Below are 14,833 nucleotides of genomic sequence, written 5' to 3'. Positions count from 1 at the left end.
TTCCCCTAAGCTTATAACATATCTGAAGCTACATACATAGACATAGAGAAGCCCACTGACAACTTGAAGTAAAATCAAGATCTGAATTTTTGTCCTGCGTTGAATATGAGCAGTTGGGACACTTTTACTTTACTTTCAAATTCTGCAGTGGTTTCTCTTTTCTATAGTTATTTATAGCGATTTAAATAATAATAATTATTATTTTCCACTTATCATTGACAGTGTCGTGGGTGGGGCTGGATCCTATCTCAGCTACCATAGGGCGATGTCACAGTCTGGCTGCGAACCAGACTGTGTGGAATGAGGAAGAGGACCCAAGCACAGACACGCAAGAACAAAACTTAATTTTAACAGAAAACGAGCTGTTTATTTAGTCTGGCAAAATAAATACAAAGAAAGGGCACAGGTAAAACTAAACAATAACCTAAACTGGGTGAACTAAAATTAAAACATGAAAAAGCCTTAAACATGGAGACCTGGCATGGATACATGGAAAGACCTGGAATCATGACGTGAACTTAGCAGACAACCTGGAGACGAATGACTGGAAACACACAGACTAAATGGACACATGAGGTGAGCTGGGAAGTGGAAACACATGGGGAAACAGCTGATATGAATGAACATAACGATGTCACAGGGGGAGAGTAAAACTAAACACATTGAACATAGGAACACAAGACCTCTTCAAAATAAAACAGGAAACATAATGACATGCAGACATGACAACAAGAACTTGACAACACAAGACATGTAGACATGAAACACATGAAGGGCAAGGGAGACTTAATACAGGGGTTGAAGACACAAGGGGAATCTAATAAAAAAGAACTATAATGGCAACCTAGGCATGATAGAAATGAACTTAGAAAACCTAAAGGACTTAAACATAAAAATAAACTAAAACTCAAAACGCTGGGTCAAAAGACCCAGGATCGTGACAGGCGAGAGGCAGGATACACCGTGGACAGGTCCTCAGTCTGTCACAGGGCTAACACATAAAGACAAAAAACCATTTGCACCTATGGGCAATTTAGAATGACCAATTAATCTAACCCCACTAACTGCATGTCTTTGGACTGTGGGAGGAAGCCGGCATACTAGGAGAGAACCCACGCAAACACGGGGAGAACATGCAGACACACAAAGAAAGGCCCCAGCCAGGTGGCGGAATCAAACTCAGGGCCTTCTTGCGAGGCAACAACGCTAATCACCGCGCCACCACGCTGCCATTGATGCATGACTGTTATCTATTAAGTGACCAATTACTAAAATTAATAAAGAAATATAGTCATTTAGTCACAGAAACACTGGATACTAAGTTATTTCCATTAGATAAAACAATAATTTTCAAACAAAACAAAACATTAACCTATTTTCTCTGTGGTAGGTGGAGATGGACAATAAAAGCTTTTGTGACTAAATAGGTAGATCGAGCCCAGAAACAAAGACCAAAGCAGACCTTCATAAAATTTGGAATAAATATACAGTTTTTATTGTTGCCACTATACACACTGGATTGTGAATGAAACCATCAATATGTGATTGAAATCCAGACTTTCAGCTTTCATTCAAGGGGTTTCACAAAACTTTTGCATTCTGTCAAATACTTTCTGCCAAAGTCTAATTTGACTTTCTTGGTCTTCAGTGTAATCAGTGGTTTGGACCTTGGTGCAAACTCAGTATTGCAATTCATGAAGGTATCTCTTGATTGTGACTTTGACAGCTCCTCAAGAGTGTTAGATGTTGTAAGTTTTATTTTCTTCACCATAGAAATAATTTTTGTCATCATGCACTTGTATTTCATTGCGTTTAAGGTTGTTTGGTGTGGCTGAGCTGGAAACACTACAATGGTCATTTCTAAAGTTTTTGCTGTTTCTTTAAAGGGCTTGTTGTGTTTTTCACCATAATAAAGGCCTCGCTTGTATACATTAATGTCTCTTTGAGTCTCATATTTAAAATTACGGCAAAAGGCTATAAAATTCTTGACATCTTAAATCAAATTGATATATTATGTCTGAACATTTGTCATGAAATAACAAGGGAAAAGACTCACCTGGCCATGAAACTGCCTATTAGTCAGTTGTCCTATTAATTTTTAAGTTCTCAAACTGGGGACTTTGTATAAAAATTACTTTAATTCTAAAAAAGTTAATGAAACACTTTTGTAAAACCTCTTGAATTAAAGCTGAAAGTATGCACTTCAATCACATGTTGACTGACTGATTTGCATCCCACTGTGGTTATGTATGGAAACAAATCTACAAAAACTGGGTCTTTGTCCTGAACATTATGTGCATGCATTTGGCTGCATGGTTTTGTTATATCGCTCTGCACCACATACTTTGCTGTGGGAGTCCTTTTAGTCGTCGCTTTTGTTTTTACAAGCTCTGAAATCAGTGCATTCATTTTACATTATAATTTTTGAGCAGGATCATAACCCATATCATTTCACTTTTGATATTGAAATTTATTTTGCTAATAGGTTAGATATAAACTTTTACATTTTGGTATTTAAACACTAAACTTAGTAAACTGTTGGGGGTTTTTTTAAGTTTAACTAATCATTACAGACAGTTTAATTTAATCATAAACAAAGTGAAAAAGAAAACACGGAACTTTCTGAAGCTGCTTAATATTTTATTTTGTTTAAAGCTCATTGAGACAAGGGTTTAAAACAGCTCTTTAGTAGTACTGTCTTCTGAGGGAGGACACCACCACTGCCAGGAACTTCTGGAAAGCTGCGTGAACCTCAGCAGTGAAGTTTTTACCCAATTGAGAAGCAACCACAATGGTCAGGCAGTCACCCAGGAGCTGCAACACAAAACAACATGCTTTAGCAATCTTCAACTCACACACACATAACAATGAAAATCAGTACCATTAATGCATTACGTACCATGAAATTGTCAGGGTCCACCTGCAGTTTCTCAGAGTGCAGCGCGCTCAGCTCTGCATATGTGGCCTTGATGTTGTCCATGTCCTTCACTGCTTTTTCCAGAGCTTCCATGATAACTTTTCCATGAGACGCAACCTTTGGATTTGTTGTGATAGCAGCAGCATTGTAGAGGTTTCCAAATCCACCAAAATACCTCTGAGTCCAGGGGTAGACAATCAAACACCTGAGGGAATATATAAATAATTGATTTGCTCTTAGTTCTAAAAGAAAAATTTACATTGTGTAATGCATAAAATATGCCAGCTTTTTTCATTGCACATAAAGATGCTACTCAATTAACCCCAATTTCTGTATCTTAATATTAACACAAACAATGCTTCACCTGGAAAAAGCTGCTTGCCCAACGACCGCATAGTCGATCTTGGAGAAGATGTCCTGGATCGTGGTGCGCTCAAAGTCTGTCCACACAACCATTTTGTCTTGTTGAGTTTTTCACTTGTCCTGTTGGTCAGCAGGTCACCGCATGCAGCTTTTAAAGGTCTGTTTCACTCCACCCAAAGATATGAAATTGGGTGGAGTTGGCTAGTGGGAGTTGACTAAACTGGTTCAGTTTAACGATTCTGAGTTCAGCTTTGATAAACCATCAAAATGAATCAAAAATTAGTTTGAAACTTTTATTATGGACAAATTTAATCCAGATTTGGATAATTGCTCGAGAATCTAATTAACAATTATCTTTGTTTCTCCTTTTAATTTGTTTTGATGGTTGAAAAGTTTCACTGTTAGAATTACCAAAATTACTGTGACTGGTGAGATAAGCTTTAGTCATACAGAATACATAAATTTGCTGTAGCAGTGTAAGTCTTTAATGTATGAACAATATATTTATATAATAATTCTCCAACACATGGTACCTAATATAGATATAAATGCTTAGGAGCAGTGAGCAGCCAACTCCAGATTGTAAGTCAGTGCAATGGAAAAGGGAACTTTTGGAGGAACTCTGGTATTTAAAGTGTCTGTAAAATTCTAATTTCTTGTTGAAAATTAAAATTGTGTATCGGTCAATCATGTTTCTTGGTATGAAGTGCCCAAATTCAACAGCAAACGGTTTCCAGATCTAAATATTTTTACTGAAGTGTGTAGGCACTGGGCGTTTGGTGCCAGAGCATGTGAAAGAAGTGACATAAAGAAATATATAATCTCAGTTAGAAAAGTAAATCAGTTTTTCTCCTTCAATATTAATTTTACATGTTAAGTATAACAAACATTTTTGTATTTTTAAATAATTAACAAATATGTAAATACAAAAGCTGTCAGTCTAATGTGTCAGCTTAAATTTTGAAATCAGAGATTTTGTCAGTATTTTAAAGACACCAAAAATACTAAAGCTTAATGGGAAGTCTTTATGGTGTTTATATCTAGTAAGACAAGAACAATAAGATACACGCATAAAGGAAACTAAGTTCACTACAGAATGTATTGTTGTTTATTTAACTACGCATAAGACCAACACTTTTTTTGTTATAGTTATGTTCATATGCCTTATGAACTCACAACACACTTATTAGTCTGAGCCTCATTAACTTTCATAATTGTAAGTTCTTTTCACACTTCACTGAAATGAAGGATCACCTCTGTCTAAAGGGAAAATCTCAACTGTAAGCCACATGTGAGCTCTTCTGTGCCCCCCCCAAAACGTTAGATAAACACACAGATTTCCAGGAAACATTTATTGCTCTCAGGGTGGATCCACCTGTTGGAAGTTTAGATAACACAGAAACAAACGTCATCCTCAAACCTTAGTTAACGTAATTGTAAGTGCCTGTACAAATGTTAGTTAACTGCAGAATTCAAATTTTAAATCAGAATCCCTTAGCTGTACAATCCACTGTAAATGTTTATATTTAAATTACGTCTTTGAGTTTAAATGACAAAAGTTTTTAGTGCAGTGTTCATATTTATTAGATCACCAGCCAATATGAGGTTTGTGCTACAGCTGACCTAATTTCTTAAAGCATTTTTTATGTTTCTATAATGGTCAAGCCACCAATATGTACGAACACTTACATTGAAATGTTAATGCCAAAATATAATTATTTTCATTATCCATAAATTTTCAAATGTACAGCTTTACGAAGAAAAACAAAAAGCAGAAAAAAGTAAAGCACAATATTATTTTTTGATTGAGATATCAAATTACAGTTACTTACTTGCCTGTTATCCTTTATTTATTCAGGTAAAAGTCTCACTGAAAAAAACAAAAGGAGAACCCTTTCAAGAGAAACCTGGCCACAAGGACAGCAGAAGTTATAATATAATAAATAATAGATAGCAGGTAAAGAAACAAATGGGTCATTTCATCTCAAATAAGCAAACTTTTAGAACATTTCATGCTCAACTGTCTCCAATTTGCCCAAATCTTACAGTAAAACAGTTGAATATATATAATGAGTGCTGTAAAACTTTCACATATCAAATATTTGTCAAGATTCTTTAGAAAAACTGTCCTTTGACCTACTTTCAGACTTTTTTTTGCACGTTGAAATCTACATAAATGTTTGAACATGAATATCTCAAATTAATGTTCAAACATTTACAGATAAAAGCCTGAAAATGAAATAAAATAGAATCAGAATCTGCCAGATCTTTGAGACCGATACATGAAAAAGTCTGAGTTAGCTGAAATATACACACAAGAAAAAAAAACGTCCAGCACTCCTGCAAAGTCTGATATTTGAGTACATATTAATGGAAAACTTAAAATTGCTAAAAAAAAAAATAACTAGTGACAATTTCTGAATGGTTTAAAGTTAATGTAATACATGCTGTACTCTAATCATAACTTAGTAAAAAAAATTGTTAAATGTGTTCAAAAATTTCATTGTTGATAGATTTCATTGAGGGTCGTTCCATCGCTAATCTTCACATTTATAGAACGTTTACTGTTAAACCTTCTCCAATTTGAATAGAAAAATATTATATGCTTCAAGGTTTGGACATATCATGATTGCTGTACAATCTTAGCTTTATATATAAATACTTTAAGTTATATATGTTTGTTGCTTCTTAGTATATTTTAGCCCAAATTATCCATGGCACCAAGTCTCAGCATGATATGTAACTAGAAAATTTCTTCAAAATAAAAAATATTACATGCACATATTTAAAATTGTTTTCTCAGTTATAAATTGAGAATTATCTGGAAATTCCAGAATTTTGAGCTTGTGAAATTTGTTCAGTCCACCATGAAAGTTAGATGAAAATGGGATTTTCTTCATTTTTGTGAATAAGAATCTAATGTTAAGAAGTATTCTGTGTTTATTTTAGCGTTATTGTTTAGTTTTTTATTAGTTTGTGCTCCAAAACAGGACTTTACAGGACATAATTTTTTTCATATTTTATTAGCCAATGCTCAGACAAATATCTGTCCTGAATTATCAATTCTGATTCATTTTGATAATAAAGGACAGTGAAAATTTCAGGCTTTTGCAAGAAAAACTTCATGAAAGTGCCCTTTGAAAAAAAACAAACATAAAAACTTACTTGATATATGAACCTAAAATTACCAGCAATCAGTATATACTGTATATTGAAACTTTGGACCATAAAGTTTTTATATAAACAGGGGAAAGCGGAACTGGAAACTAGATGATGAAGTTTTTAATATATAAAGCTAAAATTTCACAGCAATTGTAATATATGTCCAAACTCTGAACTATAACATGTTAATGCAAACTGGAGAAGGTTGAACAGAAAATGTTATAAAAAATGTGATGATTTGAGTTTGGACTGACCCAGGTCTTGAAAACTAAAAATATGCACACATGTAACAAAATTACTTTCTGAGGTATAATTAGAGTATCATCTGAAAACTCCAGTATTTTGTTGTATTTGGACAGGACAATCTACTGATATTGTTATACTGAAAATGGCTTTTTCCTATTTTTTGTGACTAGGAATTTAATTTTAATCAAATCATCAGCAGTTAGCTTTTGCAATTTGAAGTTTTTAATTAATGTGTGCTCAAATATGGGACTTTGCATGAGTACCGGAGTTTTTTTGTTGTTGTTTTTCTTTTGTTTTGGAACTAGCTCACAAATTTTGTGATGTATCTGTCTCAATTTCAGGATCCGTATTAATTGTGATTTTAAGAAAGACCAGTGAACATTTCAGGATTCTATCTTTGAAAGTCTTTGAAAGATTCATGTTCAAACACTGCTGCAGATTTCAATGTATGAAAAATTGTAGAGCAGAAGCCTTGATTTGAGACGGATTGACCCCAAAACAACTGATATTGCATTCAGACGTGAGCACAAACATGCAAATCATATCCAACAAGAGATCATTACAAAAGTGAAATTAAAAGCAGTCATACTGACCAAAAAGGTATTTTCTCACTCCATTAAAATAAACTTAAACTCCTCATGCATTCCTGAACAAAACAATTACTTTTAGTGCTTGAGTGTTATGCTTGATTCATTTCTGACTTCTCAGGAAAGAGCTCTTACTTGGTATATATTGTTGGTATTTTTTAATTTGTACAGATATTTAAATATTTAAATTTGAGGTATTTATAAAAGTATGTTACTTTGTGGTTCTATTCTTCAGAAATATATTTCTCTTTTCCACTCTTTGGTTTGATTTTTTTTTTTGTTATTGTGTGCACTTTAATTAAGTGGAAACCATTCAAACATCTTTAATGATTTACTCTTTTTCTTTAGTAGTTTTCAAAGCTAGCATAACAATTGGTGTACCGTTTATCTCACCCAAGCCGTTACATGTCACTGTGGGCATGTCCAGGTTGCTATCTCTGAGGTGTGCCGGGTGTGTCAGTTTACTGTTCCGCATATAAAAGCCTAAAGCGCTTCTGTTGGTCAAGACAACTTCAAACAGAAATTCAACAGGCAAGATGACCAGTCTTTCTGCAAAGGACAAGAACACAGTCAAAGCCTTTTGGGCTAAAGTGGCTGGCAAGGAGGAACAAATCGGCTGTGATGCCGTCTCCAGGTACATATTTATTAAGACTTACGACCCCAAATTGACTGCTTAAACCTACTTCTGTATTTTCGATGTACTGTTCTGTGTACTTATTGTACATTTTTACCCAGGATGCTGACAGTGTACCCTCAGACCAAGACTTACTTCTCCCACTGGAAGGACCTGAGCCCCGGCTCTGCCCCGGTGAGGAAACACGGAGCAACCGTGATGGCTGCAGTTACTGATGCTGTCAGCAAAATTGACGATCTGACCGGTGGTCTTCTGAGCCTCAGTGAGCTGCACGCCTTCACTCTGAGAGTGGACCCTGCTAACTTCAAGGTACTGACATACAATAATTTATGAAAGTTTATAATAAGTTTAATGATTCAAATAGAAATGGAAGATTCAGCAAATTAACATTTTCAAAACAACAACATTTTGTTTAAATGTTATCATCTTTTCACAGGTTCTTGCTCACAACCTCCTCGTGGTCCTGGCCACCGTGTTTCCCAACGATTTCACTCCCGAGGTCCACGTGGCGATGGACAAGTTCCTGGCTGCCGTGGCTCGTGCCTTGTCCGAGAAATATCGTTAAAGTGTACACAGGAGCAGATGACTGACAGCAGCATGAGATTGAATTCTTACTGTCAAACTGAATTTGAATAAAAAAGGAAACAAATGCAATCAAATTGTTGTGGTTATTTTTGTGATCCAGTAAATGTTTTTGGTTTAGACAATAGATTAAAAGCATTATAAGTTTAGGTCAATGGCAGGTGAAGACAAGTCTTCCTGAATGAATTCATTTGGGTCATGTAAACAACCACTTAAATTGGTGAGTATTTATAATTTTTTTCTGTGTGTTTTATTTTACAGTCAAACTCTGCAGTGAACTATTTCTCCTAAACATGACTAGTCTATAGTTATTAGTAGCAAATTATTAGTTATTAATTATACTATCATCAACATTTCCAAAATCTGAAAAAAAAATTATTTGTTAAACAAAAAAAAAATAACAAACAATTAATTTTTTTAAAATTTCTAGTAAGTGGAGAGGGACAGCAATGGTCCTCTGTCCTAAGGCTAGGTATCTAAAGGGATGGATTGGTTCCTTAAGCAATGTGTGATGGCTACATGCAACCACACAATGGAAATACTTGGGTAACGTTCATTTGATCTTTTTGTCTTATGTTTACATTGTGCTCTAAAGCTTCTGTGATCATAAGTTAACCAATTTAATAGTCCAAACGGTCACATGGACTCTGTTTTGCATTGTTTGTTATTTTATATGGGTATATGTTATTTAATTATATTTCTGTTCTTTTTGAGTTACCTGGCCTCTGCTCCAGTCCTTCCTGGTTTGGGTGAAAGAGGAGGCTGAGGGTGGAGCTGGTTTAAATGCAGAAGTCAAAAAATGGACTGGACCATCTTTTGTGATCATGTAGGGGGAATGGGGTTCTGAATGATTGTTAGCTGTTATCTCTTTAGTTTTCACCTTTGGTATATATAATGGTTTATTCATTTGCTATTTAACTAGAGCTGTTTCTCATTTGGGCAGGTCAGTTTGTTGAGTTCTGTTTTGTTAAGTGAATTTTGAGTAGAGTTTTGTTAAGTTAACCTCTTTTACGGCCCACTTGATTCTTAAAAAAAGTTTATTTTTGTCATTTTTAATTTTTGTAATCATTTTGTCCTTTCGGGGTATAATAAAACCCATTTTTTGAAGATTACATTTGTGCCTGTGTGTTCCTGACTGCTTGGTCCATGATACAATGACTCAAGCATGTAATGTCACTTCCATATCAGTTGGGACAAACATAAAATTTTACAAAAAATGTGTAGTTTTGCCTCTGTACACCACCACACTGGATTTTAAAGCAAGAAAGTGCAGGCTTTCTCTCAGCTTTGTTAAAAAGAATGAATGCACTGACCAACTCAGAAACACCAGAACAAAAACAGACAAGTGCATGATCACTGAATTATTTCAATGAAAACCAATTTTCACGACATGTAACTAAGCCAAAAACCTACGTGAAGAGGCTGGTGTATCACTGTCAGAGTCTACAATTAAGAGATGCCTTCATGAATGGAAATAGAGTTTACAACAAACCACAGAATACAGTGACAGCCAGGGAGATGAGACTGGACTTTGCCAGAAAACATATGAAAGATCCTGCAGAGATCTGTAAGAAAAACTATAACATTTTATATGATGGGAATTAATTTGGGAGAAGGAGAGAAGCAGCTCATGATATGAAGCATGTAGAGAATGGTGGAGGCAGTGTTATGGCATGGAAATGTATGGCTGCCAATGGAAGTGGGTAATCAGTGTTTACTGATGATGTAATTGCTGATAGAAGTAGCAGGGTGAATTATGAAATTTACAGGACCATATTCTCAGCTCAGAATTTGTGAAATGCTGTAAAAGTTATCAGACTGTTTTTCACAGTCCAAATAATGACCCAAAACATACTACAAAAATAATTCAAGAGTTTCTCAAGGCAAAGAAATTGGATGTTCACAGTCTCCAAGTCAGTCACCTGATCTCTGACCAACAGAGCATGCCTTTCCACAAACAAGCGGCAACTGGAGGCTACAGTCAAGGTCTATCAGAGCAACTCGATGGAGGAAACAACATTTGGTGATTTCCATGGGTTCTAGATTTCAGGCAGCCATTGGGTGCAGTCTTTTCATCCAAGCATTTAAAAATGGCTTTAATCCTTAAGCAGTCCATACAAGGTTTTTGCAAAGGACATTGTATTAAAACTTAAAGATCATAAAGCAAGTGAAAAAAAAAAAGAAAGGCACTGGGAACTTTCTGAAGTTGCTTAATATTTTATTTTTTAAAAACTTATTGAGACATAATTAATAACAGAGCATGTGACGGGCATCTGCAGCTCTTTAGTAGTACTGTCTTCTGAGGGAGGACACCACCACTGCCAGGAACTTCTGGAAAGCTGCATGAACCTCAGCAGTGAAGTTTTTACCCAACTGGGAAGCAACCACAATGGTCAAGCAGTCACCCAGGAGCTGCAACACAACACAACATGCTTTAGCAATCTTCATTGACACACACAAACATGCAATACTGGGAATCAGTGCCGTCAGTTCAGCATTGCCTACCATGAAATTGTCAGGGTCCACCTGCAGTTTCTCAGAGTGCAGCGCGCTCAGCTCTGCATATGTGGCCTTGATGTTGTCCATGTCCTTCACTGCTTTTTCCAGAGCTTCCATGATAACTTTTCCATGAGCAGCAACCTTTGGATTTGATGCGATAGCAGCAGCATTGTAGAGGTTTCCAAATTGACCAAAATACCTCTGAGTCCAGGGGTAGACAATCAAACACCTGAGGGAATGTGTAAATAATTGATTTGCTCTTAGTTCTAAAAGAAAAGTCTACATTGTGTAACAGATGAAAAATGTCAGCTTTTTTTTCATTGCACATAAAGATGCTACTTGAATAACCCAAATTTCTATAAAATAAATTTATGTCAATATAAAAAAACAAAACAATGCTTCACCTGGAAAAAGCTGCTTGCCCAACGACTGCATAGTCGATCTTGGAGAAGATGTCCTGGATCGTGGTGCGCTCAAAGTCTGTCCACACAACCATTTTGCTTTGTTGATTGTTGCTCTTGTGCTGTTGGTCAGCAGAGCCACAAAGTCACCTTTTAAAGAGTTCTTTTCACTCCACCCAAAGATATGAAATTGGGTGGAGTTGGAGAGTGGGAGTTGGCTAAACTGGTCAGTTTAACGGTTCTGAGTTCAGCTTTGATTAACTATCAAATTAACAAAAAATGAGTTGGAAACTTTCATTATGGAATATCTTACAGACTACTTATTCTTATATCTTGGGATAGGCTCCAGCCCTGGGTGACCCCTAACAGTTAAGAAAATTGGAAGTAAGATAATCAAAAATATTGTGCAGACTTGGATAGGAATAAAGAACTGGATGAAGAAGATTTTAATTTTAACATACGACCAAACCATAACATTAAGGTCCTGCATTTGCCATTTGTACATGCGTTTAATAAATAAACTTCACAAAGAGTTTTCTTAAAGAGGAAAATGACAAGAAAAGAATGGTACACCCGCACATCCTACAGGCCTTTATTGACTTGCTGTAAGTAGAAAAAAAATTAAATAACTTTGTCTCCACTTTTGTTTTTTTCTGGTAATCCACAAAACCTTTTCTGTCATTCTCTTAAATATTTTCAGTATTTCTGCCATATTTTAGAACCTGTTTTTCATCCTCAATTTTCTACACCTGATGTTTAACTTTACATCAATATATCAGTAGCAACTGTCCACTCTGAGCTACATTTGAACTCCTGCAGAGAACAAACAGCTGCTGTAAAAATTTAAACTGCCCTGTGAGAGGATTCACCTGCTGAAGATTAGATAAGCCTTAGAACTGACAGTTTTTTTGAAGCGAATGTCATTGACATAGATTTTGGTTGTAGTGTTGGTAAATGATAGCCTAAACAAAAGTATTTAAATTTTAACCTACACATTAAAACAACATCCCTGGACTCTCTAAGTTCAGTCATATCTGTGATAGCTGCTTTCCACATTAGGATTTGGTTTTTGATCATCTGTTTGGAAACATAAATTAGCCAATGACTTGTTACTCTAAATACAGCCATAAACATTTAGATGCATGTGTATGTACAGTAAATGTATCTATAAAGCCCTGCTATAAATCCAGCTATCTTTCCAGACCCAAATTTGAAGCCAACAGCCTTTTTAAAGTTATGATCATGTACCCATTTTGCTTTTTCTCAAATTATTATTATTAAATACATAAATAGATAAAGAAATACAAACTAACAGGTGACTTGTCGTGAATTAAATGGTAATATTAGACTGATATGAATACAAAAATTGGAGGGTTACTGATTTGATTTAACTGGCTCTCACTGAAAATTTAAGTTTTAAAATGTGCACATTCATTTAATGAAGATGTTTCTTAAGTGAAGCCAAAAAGAAGAAATGAATCCTGATTATCTTGTTAAGTTGTCTTGCCTTATACAGTCTTTTGTTTGGTATTTGTCTCATGGGAACTGTTACATATCATTTTGAACATGCTCAAATGCCAGGACCTTATCTGCGAGGTGGGTCGGGTGTGTGCATTTCCTGTTTCATATATAAGACCTCCACAGATTGAGCTGAACACAACTCCAACAGCAACAACAGGCAAGATGACCAGTCTTTCTGCAAAGGACAAGAACACAGTCAAAGCCTTCTGGGCTAAAGTGGCTGGCAAGGAGGAACAAATCGGCTGTGATGCTGTCTCCAGGTAAATATGGCCCCACACTGCCTACAAAAACCTGTTCTGCATTTCTGTCTCATACTCAATGGTTTGTTCTCTTACATTTTTACCCAGGATGCTGACAGTGTACCCTCAGACCAAGACTTACTTCTCCCACTGGAAGGACCTGAGCCCCCGCTCTGCCCCGGTGAAGAAGCACGGAGCAACCGTGATGGCTGCAGTTACTGATGCTGTCAGCAAAATCGACGATCTGACCGGAGCTCTTCTGAGCCTCAGTGAGCTGCACGCCTTCACTCTGAGAGTGGATCCTGCTAACTTCAAGGTACTGAAAATTATTACTGTCATGTTTGTGGGGTGACATTATTTGAGGTCATCTACTTAATAAAAAGTTTGTGGTTCAGTCCCTGACTGTCAAAGTATTCTTGGACAAGATACTGAGGCATACTGCAATACTCCAGTGTAATCACTGGAGTGTCAATTTGTGTGAATGTTAGAGAGAAAAGAGCCTAGTCATAGAAAAAGAAGTACTTGTATGAATGGGTCAGTTGGGCAAGTTGTATGAAGTGCTTTGAATGCTCCAGTAGACTAGAAAAGCAATATATATACAACGGTCCACTTACCATGACAGCGTTTGCCAAATTAATTTTTCTGTTCTGTTGTAAACAGTGATTAGACTACAAATTAAACTCAGTCTAACTCAGCTTTCATTTGACCTTTAGATTACTGGTTGATCTGAATTGATGTTCTCTGGTTACAAATAAATAAATAAAAAGTTCATTCATTTCAATGTGATCATCATCTTTCCACAGGTTCTGTCTCACAACCTCCTCGTGGTCCTGTCCACCATGTTCCCCCAGGACTTCACCCCTGAGGTCCATGTGGCTATGGACAAGTTCCTGGCTGCTGTGGCTCTCGCCCTGTCTGAGAAATACAGATAAACTGCATTATGTGCTCGAGTACTCACTGACAGTCTGACTTGTAATAAAAGATCCAATGCAATTAAACTCTCGTGGTCGATTGTGATTTGTGGTGATCGTTTTTAAACAGTTGGATTATTATTGTAGCTGTTACCAGAAGTGTTTTTTTTCTCTTTATGGGCCAATTAAAGAAGAATAGCGATTAATTTATTGAAAGCTTATATACACAACTTAAAAACAGAGCATGTGACAGTCCTCTGGAGCTAGTAGTACTGTTTTCTCAGGGAGGCTAGAGCTACAAAGACTCTCCCGGAAGCTGCACGGACCTCAGCAGTGAAGTATTGACCCAAACGAGCAGCAACTACAATGACCAGGCAGTCCCCCAGAACCAGCTGTTCCTGTTTTTTCGTCATTATTCCGGATTACTTTCTTCTTCTTCTTATTATTGTTATAATAAGAATAATAATAATAATAATAATAATAATAATAATAATAATAATAATAATAATAATAATAATAATAATAATAATATTATTATTATTATTATTATTATTATTATTATCATCATCATATTTATTAGCTTGGGTGGATGAATTTTGGATGAATGGATGGATTTTCGATGGGGGAAAAAAATGAATTATTTTAATCACGCTGAAATACCATGACAGCTTACATAGGGTGTGACCTCGGTTGGTATCTCACTCCGCCCCTGCTGGAGATTTTGAGTTCATGCGAAACAGTTGTTACACCCGGTTGGCGTTTTTGCGCTCT

At 35.9% G+C, this 14,833-nt stretch overlaps 4 protein-coding genes and 1 long non-coding RNA gene across 6 annotated transcripts; 2 read left to right on the top strand and 3 right to left on the bottom strand.

The window, feature by feature from the left end:
• Window positions 1-375: 375 nt before the first annotated feature.
• On the top strand, window positions 376-14,428 carry LOC116318387 (hemoglobin embryonic subunit alpha-like). Of its 2 annotated transcripts, XM_039611320.1 has the most exons (4): window positions 376-576; window positions 13,036-13,172; window positions 13,260-13,467; window positions 13,955-14,428. In XM_039611320.1, exons 1-4 carry the CDS (start codon window positions 541-543, stop codon window positions 14,081-14,083), a joined length of 510 nt encoding a protein of 169 aa, XP_039467254.1. In that variant the 5' UTR covers window positions 376-540; the 3' UTR covers window positions 14,084-14,428. The 2 variants fall into 2 exon arrangements, with proteins under 2 accessions (XP_039467254.1, XP_031593238.2); XM_031737378.2 differs by lacking the exon at window positions 376-576 and having other exon boundaries at window positions 11,520-13,172.
• LOC116318385 (hemoglobin subunit beta-like) lies at window positions 2,583-3,411 on the bottom strand. The gene is made up of 3 exons (XM_031737377.2): window positions 3,282-3,411; window positions 2,900-3,122; window positions 2,583-2,814 (listed from the first exon to the last, which is right to left on the bottom strand). Exons 1-3 carry the CDS (start codon window positions 3,371-3,373, stop codon window positions 2,686-2,688), a joined length of 444 nt encoding a protein of 147 aa, XP_031593237.1. The 5' UTR covers window positions 3,374-3,411; the 3' UTR covers window positions 2,583-2,685.
• Window positions 7,790-8,517, top strand: LOC116318388 (hemoglobin embryonic subunit alpha-like). Its single transcript, XM_031737379.2, has 3 exons — window positions 7,790-7,909; window positions 8,011-8,218; window positions 8,346-8,517. Exons 1-3 carry the CDS (start codon window positions 7,812-7,814, stop codon window positions 8,472-8,474), a joined length of 435 nt encoding a protein of 144 aa, XP_031593239.1. The 5' UTR covers window positions 7,790-7,811; the 3' UTR covers window positions 8,475-8,517.
• Window positions 8,150-9,249, bottom strand: LOC120439935. The gene is made up of 3 exons (XR_005612849.1): window positions 9,210-9,249; window positions 8,361-8,452; window positions 8,150-8,221 (listed from the first exon to the last, which is right to left on the bottom strand). It is a non-coding gene; the product is annotated as an uncharacterized LOC120439935 (long non-coding RNA).
• Window positions 10,749-13,375, bottom strand: LOC116318384 (hemoglobin subunit beta-like). Its single transcript, XM_031737376.2, has 4 exons — window positions 13,294-13,375; window positions 11,395-11,513; window positions 10,997-11,219; window positions 10,749-10,903 (listed from the first exon to the last, which is right to left on the bottom strand). Exons 2-4 carry the CDS (start codon window positions 11,484-11,486, stop codon window positions 10,775-10,777), a joined length of 444 nt encoding a protein of 147 aa, XP_031593236.1. The 5' UTR covers window positions 11,487-11,513; window positions 13,294-13,375; the 3' UTR covers window positions 10,749-10,774.
• Window positions 14,429-14,833: the final 405 nt, after the last annotated feature.

Source organism: Oreochromis aureus, linkage group 4 (assembly GCF_013358895.1).
Source record: "Oreochromis aureus strain Israel breed Guangdong linkage group 4, ZZ_aureus, whole genome shotgun sequence".
Taxonomy (NCBI): domain Eukaryota; kingdom Metazoa; phylum Chordata; class Actinopteri; order Cichliformes; family Cichlidae; genus Oreochromis; species Oreochromis aureus.
Note: the sequence above shows the minus strand (reverse complement) of the source record. Positions and strands in the feature narration are given on the sequence as shown.